General features: G+C 33.3%; 1 protein-coding gene and 1 long non-coding RNA gene across 2 annotated transcripts; both read left to right on the top strand.

Moving 5' to 3' along the window:
- The first annotated feature begins 6,846 nt into the window (after positions 1–6,846).
- Positions 6,847–12,499, top strand: LOC132756888 (syntaxin-12-like). The gene is made up of 8 exons (XM_060748030.1): positions 6,847–7,216; positions 7,809–7,877; positions 8,129–8,198; positions 9,915–10,008; positions 10,498–10,638; positions 10,948–10,988; positions 11,123–11,207; positions 12,419–12,499. Exons 1-8 carry the CDS (start codon positions 7,156–7,158, stop codon positions 12,497–12,499), a joined length of 642 nt encoding a protein of 213 aa, XP_060604013.1. The 5' UTR covers positions 6,847–7,155.
- Positions 12,500–12,640: 141 nt separating this feature from the next.
- On the top strand, positions 12,641–14,237 carry LOC132756884 (uncharacterized). Its single transcript, XR_009629385.1, has 2 exons — positions 12,641–12,825; positions 14,057–14,237. It is a non-coding gene; the product is annotated as an uncharacterized LOC132756884 (long non-coding RNA).
- The last annotated feature ends 4,403 nt before the right edge of the window (positions 14,238–18,640 follow it).

Below are 18,640 nucleotides of genomic sequence, written 5' to 3'. Positions count from 1 at the left end.
ACAAATTATTTATCATTTAATGATTAACCTGTCCGTGCTCTGTCTTTGCCCTGTCCTGTTTTTGTTTGGGTCCGCCTGGGCTCCTTGCCATTGGTTCTTGTTGCTGGGTCATATGGGGGTTGCGTTCATTGAACGCCGCCTTTCCTTGTTGATCTTGTTTATCATATTTTAACATTCAATTGTCAGTTTTTAATCATAACAGTAGGTAACATTGAACTGCTCAGACTGTCAGAGTGCTCCTGCTTATATGTACTTATTTGTTTGATTGTAACGGACGCTTTTTCTTTTCGTTCTTTCTCTTTTCTTTTTTATTTTTTTCCATTTCCAGATTCATTTTCTGTTGAATTCTGTTGTCAATAAGCGATGGAATGTTATTGCCTTGCGTTTAAATTTAGTATTTTCTTTATTTTTCAGTTTAGCTGAGTTTCCATCAGAAGACGAAGATGGCAGAAAGAACGAGTCGATCTGTTGATCGAGATCGGTCACTGGGACGCATTTTTTGTCTGTGGTTTCCGGAATGATCACGGCAATACCAGCTCCATCTATAAGTGGATTAATTACAACATTCTCATCGGATATTAATTCAAACAGTTGGTGTGGATCTCTTATGTCTAAAATTGGTGCCAAGTATTCATCTTTAGGGATGACAGCGGAATCATCGAACGTCATAGGAACGCCATTTGTTGTAATGTCATTCTCATCTTCCATGGGAGTTGCCGTGTACAAAGGCAACTCTAGGAGAACATTGACAACTCTCCGGTTCTTTCTGTTGTATCTGGGGACCGGCAATGGTACATGTACATCAGTCGGCTCACTCGGACCAAATGCAGCATCGGGAATAATGCTATTGTTAAGTGGATGAATTCCACATGATCTGAACTCGATCTGTATGTTAACAGACGTCACAGCAGTTTCCCGGGCCTGTGCAAACAGTCCGGGAAACGACCACTTGTTTACCTGATTAAGTGGGTTTGCCTGCATGCTTCATTGTAAGCGCGGTTCAGTGGCCCGAAGACTGTCTTGTCTAGTGGTTGCAAGGCGTGTGTAGTGTGTGGAGGCAAAGCAAGAATGTGTATATTCTATTCCATTGCACGCATCAAAATGTCCAAGGTTTCGTGCGGCGAGTGCCCGTCTAGTATTTATAGCTGGGGTCTTAAAGGGCCGCAGTTTTGCAAAAAAATATTGTTGAACCAACGCTTCCCGATAGTGTCATCCATCCACCCATTTGGTTGCCAACGAGAGCCTTCCGGTGCAACCTTTGTTTTGAAGCCATATACTGATCTTGCAATTTTCCCCTTTACTACAAACATTGGTGGCATGTATTACCCAGACGCACTCACACACTTGTACGTCCTAAGCAATTTTTCTCTCCATTTGCTGCTATAACTTTAACAGGGTCATGCTCAAAATGTTTTCCCATTTCGTCACAATTCCATATTTTCCATGGTTTGTCAGTAAGACCTAGCCCGTAAACATTTGTTTCCAGATCAGCAAAATACTTGCCAATGACTTCCCTATTCATCATTCGAGCACGAGTTGTCGTCAGCTTTTCAGGCTTACGCACTACAATGTCAGGATGGCTTCTTTTTACACACTCCCACCAGTCTTTGCCAGCCCTAAATTTTGTATAGCTTGACCCAATTTTCAATTTTTGGCACAATTCGTTTGTCCGCAACAGCACCTGCTTCCCATGTTAGTCCAATCCCCCGACGGGCGGCCATTTTCAAGGCATCCACGATTCCTTGCTCGATTTCACGAGGAATGCAAGGCGGCCTGCCACTATGTACATGAAGATCATGTTTTCCGCTCATACGGTCACCAATGGTGCTTTTAGGTACACCAAAATGGACAGCGGCTTTCCTCACAGACATGGACCCATCTTTTACAGCCTTTTCTAAAGTCAGCTGATCGTAATTCTGAGTTTTGTCCCTCTTTTTGTATATATATTTCCTCGGCATACTGAAACAATTGTGAAAATTAACTAGAGGGCCATGATGACACTACATCGCTCAACCTTTATGACAAGGCCAAGGTCAAACAGATTAAAATGTTTTTTCTTATAACGACCCCTGGGGCAGAGTCAAGTTATACCGCATTGTTTAATATGAGCAAATTTGGTAAAGAACTACAACGTCAATTTTATTGATGCAAAACATGATACATGTCAAATGTCAAAATAACCAGTTTCGCATGAAATGGAACATCCTTGCCAAGTGTATTCATTTTTAGCGCGTTTCTAACATTTGACATTTACATTACTGCTCTTCGTGCTAATGGACACTACTGCACAAAACGCAAAACATTCCAAGAGGAGGAGAAAACATACAACAGTATTCCTGCCTACCACGAAGAGAAACTAGACAATCTCTTTGTGGGTATCGACACCTTGCACAAAAATTACTCAATCTTGCCTTTCAAATTGTACAATTTTTGTACAAAGAAGTCTTGTCAGGGAGAAAAACTTTATAAGACATTTGTCTTTCATTCTTATCCTTTTCCATTATGTAAATTTGTAATTGTTAAACTGTGTGAATGCATGTGTATATATGGGAATAAAATATGTTTAAACTATAAATGATGCTTTTTAAGGCAAGAAATTTTCCACACCCAATATATGTAGGAACAGACCAAGAAGTCGTCATGCCAAACTATTACACGTTATAATTAGTTATGGAAATATGCGAAGTTTAAGTAGGGACTCCCAATTGGTGTGTAAAGAAATAAGTGTGACATCCAGCGTATCGATGACAAATTATCAGGCTAGCTCTTGACATTTTATTTTAGTGCTAACCTTTCACTTATTATCTGAAATAAAACAATGAAATGCAAGGCTCGTTTTCTATTTATTTCAACATGATATACATCCGTCCGTCATAAACATCAGTTTATAAGGTGAAACATTTTAATTCATCACATGCAACATTTAAAAATTCAAGTTCTTCATCGATCAGGTCCGATATACAATTTACAAGGAATATTTGACTCTGGGCAGGTTCATTCTTTTGTTGCCACTTCTCTATCCTATCGAGAATGCGGACAGCTACAAGCGGATACTTACGTATAAACCAATTTTATCAGAAAAGCATGGAGATCGTATATTAGATTATGTTCGAACATTATTTCATGTTCTAACAAATATGTCAATTTGCCCCCAACCAAATATCTTCTCTGCGTTCTTTGCCAAGAAGTTCTAGAAGTGTAGAAATCAGACTGACGATGTTGCTGTTCATTTTAACTTGTCCTGGAGAGACATGGTAATGTAATCAATTTTATAAAGAGGAAGGATTGAGCTGGCGGACAGAAAATGTTAGAAGGTAGAAAGGGAAAATGGGCAGCGGTGGAGAAAGCACGTGTACTGGCACGAGATAATGAAAAGAAATACACAGCAGCGGATATGAAAAACATAGACTGCAATAATGCTACTATACAACACTACAACACACACGGACAGACAGACGAACAGAACAAAAATACTATTTTTTTGCAATCAAATAAACAAAATTGACAGTTTCATAGATCTTTAACCATGAATTTGTTTTAAATATAAAGTAGATCTACCGAATTGCATTATTGAGCTCTTAATGAAGATCTAGCAGAATATTATTTTCATCTCTTTTTTAATCGTGTAACAAATGAACTTATGGATTAGTTCATCTTTATTGAAGTATGTCCGTAGCTTTTGGTGAGAATGTACGGACACTTTAAAAATACTCATTTTTCTTCGTTCAAAGAGATTTCCACATAGGATAACTGATATATTTTGAAAGTTTAGACTACAAGCTCCAATAAATTACTTAATATTAAAGTTGAATAATACTTTAAGTATATTGATGTTTTAAACGGTAACTGATGACTTAAAAGATAAAGATAATGAAAAATGTTACTTTATATATATTAACTAAGAAAATTTTAGAAAAGTTTATTATGTTTTACAATAATTATAATTTAGAAACTTTAACAATAAAGAACATTTCGGAAGTTTTTGTTTAAAGTGACATTATGCCCATCCAAGGGTATATAGTGAGTGAACAGGTGAATTTCAAAATAAGGTTTCATTCTGCCATATTTCCTTTTAATTTTATAATTTACTTCCCATAAACAATAAGTAATGCACAAATCCAAATAAAATCTCTGCAAACATCTATAAGAATTAACCCATAACGCTCAGTTTATAGAAAGAGTGGGGCAGTCTTTTTATATATTAGGCAGATTTATATTTTATCTTGAACATTTTCCAATATCAACTGTTAGTCAAACACCATTTTAACAGTCAATCTTTTGAAATAAAAAGTCAATTCAGCTCAACTTAACTATGAAAATATGAGCATAAAGTCACTTTAAATATAATGCATGAATTATAATTTAGAATTTCCTACAACAGGTAAGAAACTTTTTGTTGACATGCATGTAGTAAATGTTTTAAAAATAGAACAATGATAATATTGGAAATACCAACTGGTAAGATATTGCATACATAACAATATCAATAAATACGCGGGTATACCTCGCGGTAGTTAGGACTGAGCTATCTTGAATGTCAACAAAGATGAAGAAAAAACACGCGGCCAGTCACTTGCGCATGCGTGTCATGACGTAATTTCAAATCTTACGTCACATGATTTTAACGAATAAATACCACAGATTTAAAGCGTGTCAGTTGTCCACAAACTGTGATACACTTATAACGGATACTTAAATGAATTATGTCCGTAGATACCTTCTCGTCCGTACTTGCCCGGATTGCCTCCACTGGAAACTTTTGATTTTTCTCTGTCATTGTAGATCTTTCTTGTTTATGTGTAGGAAATGAGCTGTATTTTTGGGTTTTCACCCGAAACAAAGCATTTTGATAGCTTTGTATTTATTTGTGACTCTCCGAATAGAGGTGAAAAAGTTCAAATCAATCTTTGACAGCTGGCGCCACACAAGTAAGAAATTTTTGATAAATTTTGTGAAAAATCTAAACGTATGACAGAAACTTTATTGGTCATTTTTTAAAATGAACCAATATCTTTATTGTACATTAAATTGAAAGAAGTGAATTAGCGCATACGGTTGCTGAGACATTATATTTTAAACATCATCAAACATACTTCTATGACAATATTTATTTTTCAAGATTATTCATGAGAATTCCGATCTGACATTTGAGTTTCGTCGTATGTTAAAATACAAAAATGATCAATAACGTATACATGTATATTACATTATAGATTTTGATATTCGGTGTACCCGACACATTAGCAAAACTACTCTTGTCTTGATATACACGATGTTAATACAGTTCTCTGAAACGGACAAATATTTACTATGCTTATGTTTTGTAAGTTCTGTACAAAAAAACTTAACATGTATTTAAAGTTCAGTTATTAATGTATTAATGTAATGTGGCAAAAGTGATTAGATATGTATATTGAATGTGCGCAGGTTCAATACTTCATTTAATACTACACAAATATAGATAATACAATATGCTGTCTAACACAAAGTTATGTACAGTGAAAAACAATTGAGATGATAACAATTTGAACATAATTTGTAAATGTTAATGTTTTATTATTCAAATTACGTCATGATATACATGTACATGTATAGTAATAACATTAATATAATATTGTTTTTATTATATTTTTTGGTCGTGATAATTTTATTAATAAAATATACACAAACAATCAGAAACTTTGTGCGTAACCATAGAGCTATCTCCTTGGCGACATGACTGCCTCCACGACAGATTTTTCTCTAAGAACAAATATCCAATGTTTTCTTTATTAACAAATGTTTTGATCTGATTTCAATCTTATTTCATTTTTAGACTGAATCGCTGTTTAGATGAAAATTGGAGGAAAAAATAATCTGTTTCTTGATGAAACGGTCCATTTCAACGCTGAATTCGCTAACTGGGAAACGCCGCAACAACAACATTTTAAACAAAAGTATGATAACTTTACGTTTTCTGGAAACTTTAATCAAATCTACATCGCATAGCATTCTCTGAATTTTGACATTTGGTGTCGAGTTTACAAAATATATAAAAAATGAAAACACTTGACACTTGATTTTAGCGACATGCACTAGCTCGGAAGTAGCGATAGAGCGATTTACCGTATAAAGAGGTAGCTCTATCATTTACCAGGTGTGTTTTAGGAGCAATGCATGCAAACTATTATTTTCTTCAATGTATGTCATATATCCTTATATAATGCTGTGAAACTGGTTATAAGTCACGTGATAATTTTCCTTTTAATAACAAATCGCTAAAATTCTAATAATAAAGATACCAATGAATAAGATTGTTTAAATTAAATGTTTCGAAGTCATTTAAACAAAATACCAACCGATTCAGTATTGTAAAAGTATTCTTTTCTTCTATTTCAACGTTAATTTCGAAAATTATATATTCAAATTATTGTGTTCACTACTTTATGTAGTGTTATATGAACAGGTCATTATGGTGATCCTCTATAACAGGTTATACATGTATTACTAGGCTCGTGTAACTAATGTCCGATACTTTAAACGTGTCTTCTGTTTAATATAAAAATATAAGTATATAAAAGTGATGAAACATTTATAAAATGTTCATATAATATAGTTTGTACGTAAATTATGTTCAGACATATACAGAAAAAAACATGTAAAAACTCCAGTGTCACTATCTTACACAAATAATAAATATCTTCATCGTGTAGTTCCCTTAAATTACGAAACGTATTATCAATGTTAACAATGATAACTGTATGTACATGATATGTCTGAAGCTTCCTGGTATACGAATTTAAATCCGGTTACACCACACTATAAAAAGCTTATTTCGTGCACACTGACGAGTTTATAGTGAATCCTTTTGAAGTGTCAATATCCGACTATTCTTAAATACAGTGTTGGTATCTTAAATACAGTGTTGGTATCTACTTAACTAGGAGATGAGATCAATGTTACTGTATGTCTTTATAAATGTGAGGATATCATTAAAATGTCACGTCATGACATTATTTGTAACTGTTCTGTTATAGATTGAAAGGATTTTATCATTTGAAACATATCTTATCTGGTGATACTAAGTACTGTCTAACAGAAAATGTAACTTTTAAATGTCCGTGTAAAGATATTTTTTATTTTTCTTAGTCTTAAATCATATTTATCACAAACAATATGGCGGTGGTTGTTGGTAAAGGATCCTTTCGAGGATTTGCGGAAAGTACACATTCAGCGGGTAAGTAAAATATATAAATGCATATTATAAATAGTAATTTTTGTACCAATAGATGTTTATGTACTGTTATTTCGTATGCAAACATTATTTTTTTGTTTTAAGACATCTATGTCACATCATTGAGATGACATTGTATGTGAGTTGTATGACCTGAAAAGTTATTAATTAAATGTGAAGTCATGCCAATGTCATTTTGTATTCGCAAGCGCTAGCCTTATTCATTAATGTTTTATCACTGAAATGTTAAGTTGTAAAGAAGATAGCATTATACATAAGCCGAACACATTATATCCACACATTTAATATTTTTCTAAATACAAATAATAAGTTGAGAGTTTCCCTTTTCCTTTTCTATACATGTAATGTATTAAAGAGAAATTTGCTTTGTGATCGAATCTGCGACATCTAAGCGACCTACAAGACGAAAGAATTGTATCTTAGAAAACCGCTGCTATATTTGTTCGTCGAGTCAATTAATACGTCGTATTGTTCACAAAATGTATACTTATAGTCTAACCTGGTCTATATTCGATTATATTAGTAGTTATGTATTATACAATAAATATGTGTAAGAATTCTGTGTTGTTTTCAGACATACTCCAAGACGATTTGTCAGCCGAAGAGAAAATCAGTAGCTGCCTACAGAAGATTGCTCGTAATAGTAAGATTAAGTTACAACACTTCGTAAACTATCACAGAAATTAAACAAATCAGAATTATCACAAGGAGTTAAAGCTAGATAGTTTATCATACCCATGTGTCTCGCAATGATTGCAGCTATTATATTTGAATACACTAATTGCAATGATTTCATATTTTTAACATGAATGTTACGATAAGACTTATATTACAAAATTGTTAAATTATAATCAGTTGCGTTAACTATGTAATGTTTACCTGTTCTTCTTTTAGCTCAACAACTTAAAAAGATGATAGACAGTGTAGGATCATCGTTGGATTCCAGAGACCTCAGACATAAGTTGTATGTTGCAAATGTTACAGTCTTAAACCTTTATGAGCTCATACTATATGAATAATTTGAAAATATATGTAACATTTAATTAATGGTTGCATTTCACATATGTTGCTTTAATAAGAATTGTCTTTTCAGTTAAGATCAAGAGTTTTTGTACTATATTCTGTAGTGTATCAAATTGTATATTGATACAATCCTAAAGCACACTTTACGAGCATATATTTTGTATTATTACCCCTCACTATTTTTGTAAAGTTAATTTCCCAAAGACCAATGAGATGTTAATTCAAGTGTATGATTGATTAAAAAAATGTACTGTCATATAGGTTACAGTATATAAATAACATATGGGTTTGTGAGTAACATTAAAAATATCATCCCAGGTAAATACTCTTTCCCGAGGCGTTATTACCCCGAACAAATCATTTGAAAAATTCAAATAAATCTACCTGTAACAAACTTAAACCAAGAGTAACAATAAGTCAACTATCCTTACCTTGCAAGTGACCAGATTTTAAAAGTACTGTAACCCTGTTACAGTACAAATTTCTTAGTCACATGGTACACTTCCTGTAACAGTAAGAATAGCTCCCAGTAGCCTATGGGAAATTAACATTACAAAAGAAGTGAAGGGTTATAATACTTTTTCACTAGAAAACGTGTGTCAATGAAGTATTTTAATTTGTTTGGGATAATAAAATAAATGTTAAATAGATTTTCGGGTATTAGCAATGATATCATACCTCGTGAAGTAACTGTTACCCACGGCAAACGCTTCGGGTAACAGTATTTTCCTCAGAATAATATTTTTACTTTACTCACAAACCTTTATGTTATTAATATACTGTAACTAAGTAGCTTTTAAATATAATTGATATTAACATTCTATGCTGGACTTTGATATACCAGACTCTTGGTAACAATTTGAAGCAAAGCCAGCGTCATAATCCTTCCGGACAGTATTTCAGATTTATATTTATAAAGTAGGTTTCGAATAAATCATAAGTAATGTTAGTGTGACTCTTTGGTTACTAAAAGCTGCCGTTTAAATAGCCATCATTATAATATCATCTTAAAAATGTTAACACGAAATATTCTGATAATAGGATTACATATGACCACTTATAACAGTACAAATGACTCCAAGGACTTAAGGAAGTAAGTATTGGAAAAAATTATGATTTATAAACAGCTGACAGCTTCTGAATACGGTATAAAATTAGCTTCCCTTCAAACCTTCCAATTCGCAGCGGTTCGTAATCAATTTTATTACCATAATATATTTTCCCTAAAAAGTGGACGGCATTGTATTTCATGTTTTTCGTCACAAAACTTTGTATTTGTTTTTCATTTAAAAGAATGTACTTTCTTACTCTTATTATCCAATATAGTGGGGCGGGAAATATAGTCTCTTCTGTAAAAATAGTGCAAATGGTGATACAAATATGAAATCTTCAGGACATTATCTGTAGACAATGTAGGCTTTACAAGTGGGAAAGCCATTTCGAAAGACAGGATGGTAGACTTTAACTTCATAAAATCCGGATTCACGATTTCAACTTCACGATTTCAAGTTGGAGTCGTAAATTCATGATTCTAAAATCATGAACTCTTGAAGTTAAAATTGTGAATTCACGAAGAAAAAATAGGGAATTCATGGAGTTGAAATGTCCCCACCTGTCTTTTGTAAATTTTTCATAAATTCGGTTTATATTTCTACAGGAGCGCTGTTCAATCGGAAACTAATCAACTTACAAAAGACACCAACATGGCAATAAAGATATATGGAGATTCTCCTGTGTTCGATGATGCTGAGGTTTGAATGTTTCACTATTACATATTACTGAGCAGTTAACTGTTGTAATGTGCAATGCTATAATGTTCATTTAAAAAAAAAGCATGAAAAAAATCACAATGAGTTTATCCGTACAGTACGGGTTGGTGAATTTAAAGATTTCTGATTTTACCCCTACTATTCCTCAAACAAATAAAACTTAATATATTCAATAAGCTAAAATTAGTTTTAATTTGATGCTACATCACTGAAAGATAAAAGTATTGCTCTGAATAATCGGCAGATCACAGGCTTGCAGTTTTATCACGACCGTCTGTCCGTGCTCAATCAAGCGGAGTTTGCAACATTTCTTAAACGGTTTTTGTTTTAAGTTTCCTTCTTATCATTTTTTGGTGCCATGCTGTACAGCTATATTACGTTTCTACACCTATTTATATGTTAAGTGTCTTCAGTGCTTCACTATATGCATTTTATATTTTGAGGCATATCTTGACCTCCTTTATATTTTAGCTTAAAGAAAAAACTATTCAACATAGACGGTTCAAGGAAAGTTTTCATGACATACTGAAGGAGTACAACGATCTGCAGAAGACTATCCGAGCGAAAGAACGTGAAAGTCTTCGAAAATCTCTTATGAAATCAGGCATTTATGTAAAAGGATTTCCATATCTGATATTCTTTTAATTAAAATTGACATTAAATCTAAAGAAACAACAACATTTGTATATTTGTTTACATATTATAAAAAACACTGGACTCGTGCAATTGCTAAAATTGACACCAGTATTATAAATAAATTCATTTAATGAACTAGCTTGATAGAAATTTTTCAATATGATTATTAGAAGTCCGCAAGGCAGCTTAATTGACAAAGACTATTAGTCTTATATTTAACAATGAGTTTGAAGAAAATAATTTACTGTTTGAGGTGAGATTATCACATTATTTATATATTTCAAGGACATAGATGTTGATGAAAGAGGAGAACTGATCAAAGACGGGTAAGTTCTATTATAACCATCTTACTTCCTTTTTGAATAACACATAGCCTGAAAATACTTTTATCATTTATGAAATACAAATAAAATTTGTCAATGATGGTAACATTTTGTATTGTTTATATATTTTGACATAGTGAGCATATTCAAGCAGAAATGATTCAAGCGGAAGTTGATCTAGATTTGATCAAAGAAAGAGAACAAGAACTAAAACAATTGGAGGTATGTTAATAGTTTCACGAATATTATCTTTTGAGAGACAATAGTAATGCGAGACAATCATTACAGTGCCGTATAGAATTGACACCATATTTTACAGAGTTACTTCCCTTGCTATGAAAAAATATATCTATAGATACATGAATTTGTATTACAACACTGGGGGAAACATGTGCGTAAATTCTATATCTAATTAAAGTATGATTCCATATGCAATCACTTTTTCAATATTTGTAATACTCCTGTTTTCAGCAATTTTGTGGGTTTTTGCTTCTTCATATCAATGTTGTTAGATTATTCTGGTATTTGGAGAATACTGATTTTATTCACCTGAATCAATCTGAGTCTGAGACTGTCACTTCTCCATTTTTTTAAATATGTTCTGGCGAAACTTAAATTGTTCCAGAATATGGCAAACAAAAACCAAAGTTGCTACAGAATGCCCAGGACCTCAAAATAGAACTGTTGCAGGTTCTTTTTGATTGAGCCTGTTCAAGTTAAGCAAAAAGTTTATAAGTTATATACATCGTGTCAATGGTCCTTGAGTAAAGATAATCCTCGCACTTGGCGTCACTAAGATTATATGGGTTGTTATATTGAAAAAAGCCAGTGTATTAATTTTTTGTGAAACAGCATTTCCAAGAGATCAGATATTTGGCATGTAGCATTACCTAGTGTACCTCTAAAATGTTATATAATTAATGCCACTTTGAGAAAATATATAATTTGGCATGTTATCCTCCACTTATATTAGGTAAGTAGTTCCCCTTAAGTAATAAATGTCCCCGTCCCGGGGGTTTCTTATTTTATTAAGACTTATTTAGGAAAACATTTTTTAGTCTTCTTGCATGAAATTGATATACCCAGACCTTCGATATTTCCCAAACAAAATTTTGTGTTGTAGTTTACAAAAATGATCATGCCCCTGTGGACAAATAAGGTCCAGCCTTGGAATAACTTAGGTTAAAAAGACTTACAAAGTAAATCAAAACAGTAGTCTTCTTGTATGAAATTTTGATGTCCAGACCTTTGATATTTGGCATGTAGTATTTCCAAGCAGACATCTGCTAATGTTTGGTACATGATGTAGCTTTGGTCAAATCTATAAATTATATAAAACTATCAATCGGTTTTACTCACGTATGGTACTTAACGGATGTGGTATAATGTACAATTCATATCAAAAGCATAAAATAATTTGTCTGAAATTTCAGCAAGACATATGTGATGTCCATGACATTTTCAAAGAGCTTGCTGGTATGGTTGAAGAGCAAGGCAATAATAGATATTATTAAGTTACTTATTCTTTTTAGGCCACGTTCATATACTTCATGGATTTTCATATATTTGTATTTACTTACATAATGTTTATGAATGTTGTAACATTAAACAATTATACTTCCGAATTCGTTCTTCCGTGGGAACGTTTCCTTTTCTTAATCAACCGAGAGTCATGTTCTTCTTAGACTGCTCTAATTTTGAGGCACTTAACATGGTAATTTGTTTCACTGTTAGCATTTACATGATTTATATTGTAGCTGAAGTTGAGGATAATCTTGATGTAGCTGTATTGAATATAGAAACTGCAGTCGAGGAGCTGCAACAAGCAGAAGAAAACGTTGTAAGTTGTCTAGGATATTGTTATTTTACAAAAACGTTTTTTCTTTTTAAGGAAAATTAGTTACCTGACTGAAAATTGTGCCAATTTTTGTAATTTGAAAGTTTGTTGTGTGTAATGTTTACTCTTCAGTAAGATAGTGTAGAAGTTGTTTCACAGTGAAAATATTAAAATATAATTTCACAGTAATCGAAGGCACTCGGTCGTAAGTGTTTGGTAAATGGAAACACATAAAATGTAAGAAACAATACAATAACCAAGTTGTTACCAAGATGAATATACTTACGCCATCCTTTGGTTTTGTTTGTTTCATTTTACGCCTTTTCCCCAACAGTATTTCAGTCATACAGGCGGGTAGTTTCCTTACCATCGTTACTGTAGACCATCCTTTGGTGATTGACGTTACGAGGCAAAATGATTTGACTTACACCACAAAAATGCATGAAATATATAACTTAAGAAAAATCTTTGTTTTGCATGCTAAATTAAATTATATTTTACTAGTGAACATCAGTTATTATATTTCAACTCGTAGTACCTCGTTCATAAAATAATGCATCTGGTGATCATTCTTTGAAATACATTTTAGTCTTAAATGCAAAACATGAAAATTATGTAAAATGTTATCTAAATGTATAATATGAATACCATAATATAAGATAATAAAAAGCATAGGCGATGTTTGCGGGATGTAGCCACTACAAAGCCCAGGAAAAAATAACAGTTGTGTTTTTTGTTTGTTTCAACTGAACATTAACAACGGTTTATTGAACATAAGTTTTGATTTGCATTTAAATATATACAATTTATTGCAAATATCGGTATTATTTTAGTGTTCTACTGGAAAATTAATTGTTTTACCCTATTGAACTTAAATCAATTTTATTATTTTTTTCAAATTGTTTCATTTATTCCTCATTTATTGAAGATTTAACCATTCTTATATTTTGCGATATTAATTGAATGCAATTTCTAATCATTTGTGTCAGGGAATAGGCAAAACATAAACTAATTTGGAAGGACAGTTAAACAAATCTGGAAACAAAGTGATCCCTCGGAAGCATTAATCACAACAAAATTACATGAAAATTGCAGACTCGGTTTGATTGAATCTGTACATGAGGGATAATGAATAAGTGCAGCATTCCTTACGCCCCTAGCACCGGCTTGAGCGGAACTCAATTCAGTAAGACACGTTCAACCTAATTCACCGGTCTTTTTTTATTTATTTCAGAGTTCGTCGAGAAGAAAGAAGATCATATTAGCAGTAGTCATAGCATCAGTTGTTTTGATTTTAGTAACTGTTATCTTAGCCTGGCAATTGTCATGATGTTTAAAATGTTCTCTTTCTGTTTTTGCTGACTTGAAAATTATTTATATCTTTACATTGTTAATTAAACTGGAAAATTTTGTTATACAGGTCTTTCTTGTTTTGAAAACAAATATGCACTTATGAGACGTAATCTGTCAACCTGACAGTTCATACATATTATAATTTTGTTTCAGTACAAGACTTTATTTTAAGCTGAAAAGTATATAAAATAAGATATTTGGGACAAACAAGCTGGGGTACATTTACCAGCGATCTTTCTTACCGTCGTGTAAGTAATCATACACAGACTGCAGTGTTGTACGTATACAGCTCGCAAAGTATATAGCCTACGCATGCGCTGTATAGATTAATTAAAACGTATTTATTTTTCGGTGAGATGTATTCATTAGTTGACAACGAATACAGGTAACGAAGGCTGTAATACGTTGAGTGTGTACACCCATTTTCGAAAAAATATGTTTTGTCTTAATACAATTAATAGTTCACTCATAATGAAAGTGTAAAACCATTGCCATCATTTTACTACAGTTTTCATATTGGTAACTGTTTTGATTATAACCAGAAAATGACACAGACACTTGGGGTTTGGAGCTCAAAACGCCTTTAAAATCCAAATAAAATGCATATTTGTCAATCCCAGCACATGTACTGATCATATATATAAAAAAAACTTAATATAAGCCGTTTTGAAAAAAAATCATATTTCAACATCTATAATAATACACAAGATAAAAATGTTCGCCGGAAAAAATCCGCACCCCTACCGTCATAATCACCATGTATTTTATTCCATTTCCAATATTTTCACATAATCCTTTGGTCCATCGACACAGAAGATATAATTCTTCACGATGATGGTCAATTTTAAACTTCAACGGTAATATAAACAACGCAACAGCCGAAATAAACATCAAGATTATCGCCGTTTTCCTCCATTTACAAAATCTTTCGATAAATTCAATGGACCAGTCGGCTATGAACGAAGCTATCCGATTATGTGGCCCCAGCTTTGCCGTGTGCAAAATGCGCAGCGCTTTTAAGTTTGGGAACCACATAATCGGATGGCTTCGTTCATAGCCGACTGGCACGTTTGAATTTATCGAAAGATTTTGTCAATGGAGGAAAACGGCGATAATCTTGATGTTTATTTCGGCTGTTGCGTTGTTTATATTACCGTTGAAGTTTAAAATTGACCATCATCGTGAAGAATTATATCTTCTGTGTCGATGGACCAAAGGATTATGTTAAAATATTGGAAATGGAATAAAATACATGGTGATTATGACGGTAGGGGTGCGGATTTTTTCCGGCGAACATTTTTATCTTGTGTATTATTATAGATGTTGAAATATATTTTTTTTTCAAAACGGCTTATATTAAGTTTTTTTGATATATATGATCAGTACATATGGTGAGATTGACAAATATGCATTTTATTTGGATTTTAAAGGCGTTTTGAGCTCCAAACCCCAAGTGTCTGTGGAAAATGAAACATTGTGATAATAGAGCGATAAATCAAAGTTCAAGTTCACTTTGACTAAAAAAAAAGACATTGTTTCATCAAAACAGAAAGATTCTTTTGCCTGCAGAAATTAAGTGATGATCAGGAAATAGACCCTATTGATTTTTCTGGCGGAGTTGTCGTAGTTGAAGTTAACGTCTTAGTAGTCATCGTCATAGTCAGCCGAAGTCGTCATTGTTGGAGTCGTCAGCGTAGACACTGTAGTTGAAGCCGACATGGTCGTAGGCGTCGTTCGTAAAAACCGTTGTCATAAAAAGTAACGCTGTTGTATCTGTTTTTGTAGTCATAACAGTTATCGTAAATATCGCAGTCATGGTCGCAGTCGTTGTAGCTGTGATCGTAGTCGTAACAGTAAGTGTTGACGTGATCATATTCGTATAGTCGAAGAAGTCGTGCTAGTGGTACTCATCGTCGACTGTCACTTAAATTCTTGTAATCCTTTATGTCGAAGTAATGGTCGTTATCGTCGTATTCGTGGTCTGAAAAGTTCTAGTCGCAAAAGTTGTAGTTGTAAACTGCCCTCGTTGTCTAAAACTCATATTACTAGTAGCCGAACTGAAAGTTGTAACTGTATTTGAAATCGTAGAAGAATAATCGTTTTTTACATGTGGTACATGTCGTCTTTGCACTAGAAAACGACTCGTAGTCGTAAAAGTCGTAGAATTCGTAGTTGTGACTGCAAACTGGCCATATCTTTCGCTGAAGTGGTGGGTCCATCGCAGCAGCGGCGGGGTATTCGTCGCAGAAGCGGTGGATAAAATATGGCTGTTTGCAGTTGTCGGTAAGAATTTTACTAAATTTTGTTTTATGTTGTAATGTTTTACTGAAACTGGAGTCCGTATATGTATTCTTACAACTTATTACACGCACACGGTGCAATTCATTGTCATTTATGCAAACACGTCTGTACAATTTGACAAGGGGACGCCACTTTTGCCTAATTTTGGTTTATATGCAAAACGACCCCTTTATACACTGGCATCACATCTTATGAATGATACTTGCACAAAACAACCGTATATTGGGACTTTTGGAAATTGTTATTGCATATATATAGAATAAATTACAAAAAAATAATAACAACACAGACGGCAATGGACTCCACTTCATCGCAGTGCGGTGGGCCGTATAGCATTTATTCAACTTTTAGGGTTTAGCATGACATATATTGTCCTTTTCAATCAAGAACAACATTTTAGTCACTTTGACCTCAGAAAAACGTGTTTATTTGGTGTTTAAAGCAATATAATGATATATATAAATAGATGTCTGAGTACCGATTCCATTTTCCTTCCATTGAAAATTCATTTGGCAGGTATTATCATAAAAAAGTTCAACAAACAATTTCCTTTTATTACAGTAGCAAAGATGTCGATTTTGAGTTCTTTCACCATTCGAGTTGAATTGCGCAGTAAGGTTAGAACATATCAAGTGGCCTTTATCGTTATATTTATACATTTATTTCCTTCAGGGATCATGCACTTGAAAACCAAGACCGAAGAAGAACCAAGGCCCGGCTGAAACTAGGAGTCATTACACCTGACCTTTATTCACCACCGAAAGAAATTTACAAATGCGCAGGGAGTTCCATAATGTGATAAATAAAATTTTTAACCAGACAAAAAAACACGTGTCAGACATTTATAATGTATATAGCAGTGGTCACATGTTATCATATACCCATGCCGATTTCTGCCTTATTAAAAGCGTTCCCGTGCATATATTTTTTGAATTGCGGCATATATGAGTTATACAAACATAGAGTTAACACATGTTAAAGGCGTTTTCGAGATTATCATATTATTAGTTTTAAAGAGTTTTATAGGTTATATTATTAGTAATATGGACATATATAAATCGTGACGTTTATTTAAGAAATAATATCGGTCTGAGCGGTGTTGATCGGCTATTTAACACCATAGGAACTCGAGAACGGGACCGCAGATTGCGGCGCATATTTTCGATCGTGTAACGGTTTTTAAAAACGTTTCTGCTACATCTAAATATCTTTTAGTATTATCCGAGTATATGGCCTCAAAAAATATATTATCAATTGAACCCAATCTGTCTCTTTTAAAACTGGTCAAATTTTACGGTATTATAAAAAAAGACAAGGAGTGACATCCGCCATTCGCCGCAACGTTTTCGGCATGAGTTTTTCCCCTTTGGCTACAATTGATTACTATTTTTTCAGAATTTTGTTCCCGTTATTTTTGTCAACTATCAGGTATCGTCCGGATATAACGTTCACGGTTTATTGTTTACACGTGTTGACATGTATAGGCGGCATTATAACGGGCGTATTCGTGTTTTGATTTGTTAACATGGAGAAAACAGACACTTTAGTAATATGGTCCAACTGATTTTGCCTAACTGAAAAAAGGAATATTAAAACATGATCCATAGATAAATATTTTAGGCCCTCGTCTGGTATTCATTACTAGAAAAATTAAAACAAAAATCAAGCATATCAAGGGGGATAACTTACGCCGAACTTTGCGGTAAATGGCGGATGTCACTCCTTTTCTTTCTTCAATATACCGTAAATTTGACTGATTTTCAAATTAGCAGATTATATTAAATTGAGATTAGATAATTAAAGACCACACGCTCGCATAATATGAAAATATATTCAAAGATCAGACAAACAATTATTAAGGCCGGTACGGATTCGGATTTATGCGCCGCAATATGCGGTCCTGTTCCAGAGTTCCTATGTTTAACACCGGTTTGGAGTTTTAATGCGTAGGAATTTTTTCGCATCAAAACGACAAAACCGGTGTGAAATAACCGATCAAGACCGCTCAGACCGATATTATTTCGATTTTAACAAGACAAATAAGGCTATTTTTCAAGCGGTGATTGCTACGGCTGCCGATTTTTTATTTCACAACCTGTTGTCGCTAAGGAAACAAAAGGAATAATAAGAAAAAAGCTTCTACCTATCTGTTCATTAATGACTT

Source organism: Ruditapes philippinarum, unplaced genomic scaffold, assembly GCF_026571515.1.
Source record: "Ruditapes philippinarum isolate M1 unplaced genomic scaffold, ASM2657151v2 ctg2225_1_1_1_1, whole genome shotgun sequence".
Classification (NCBI taxonomy): Eukaryota; Metazoa; Mollusca; class Bivalvia; order Venerida; family Veneridae; genus Ruditapes; species Ruditapes philippinarum.
This window is presented reverse-complemented; position numbering and strand designations above follow the sequence as displayed.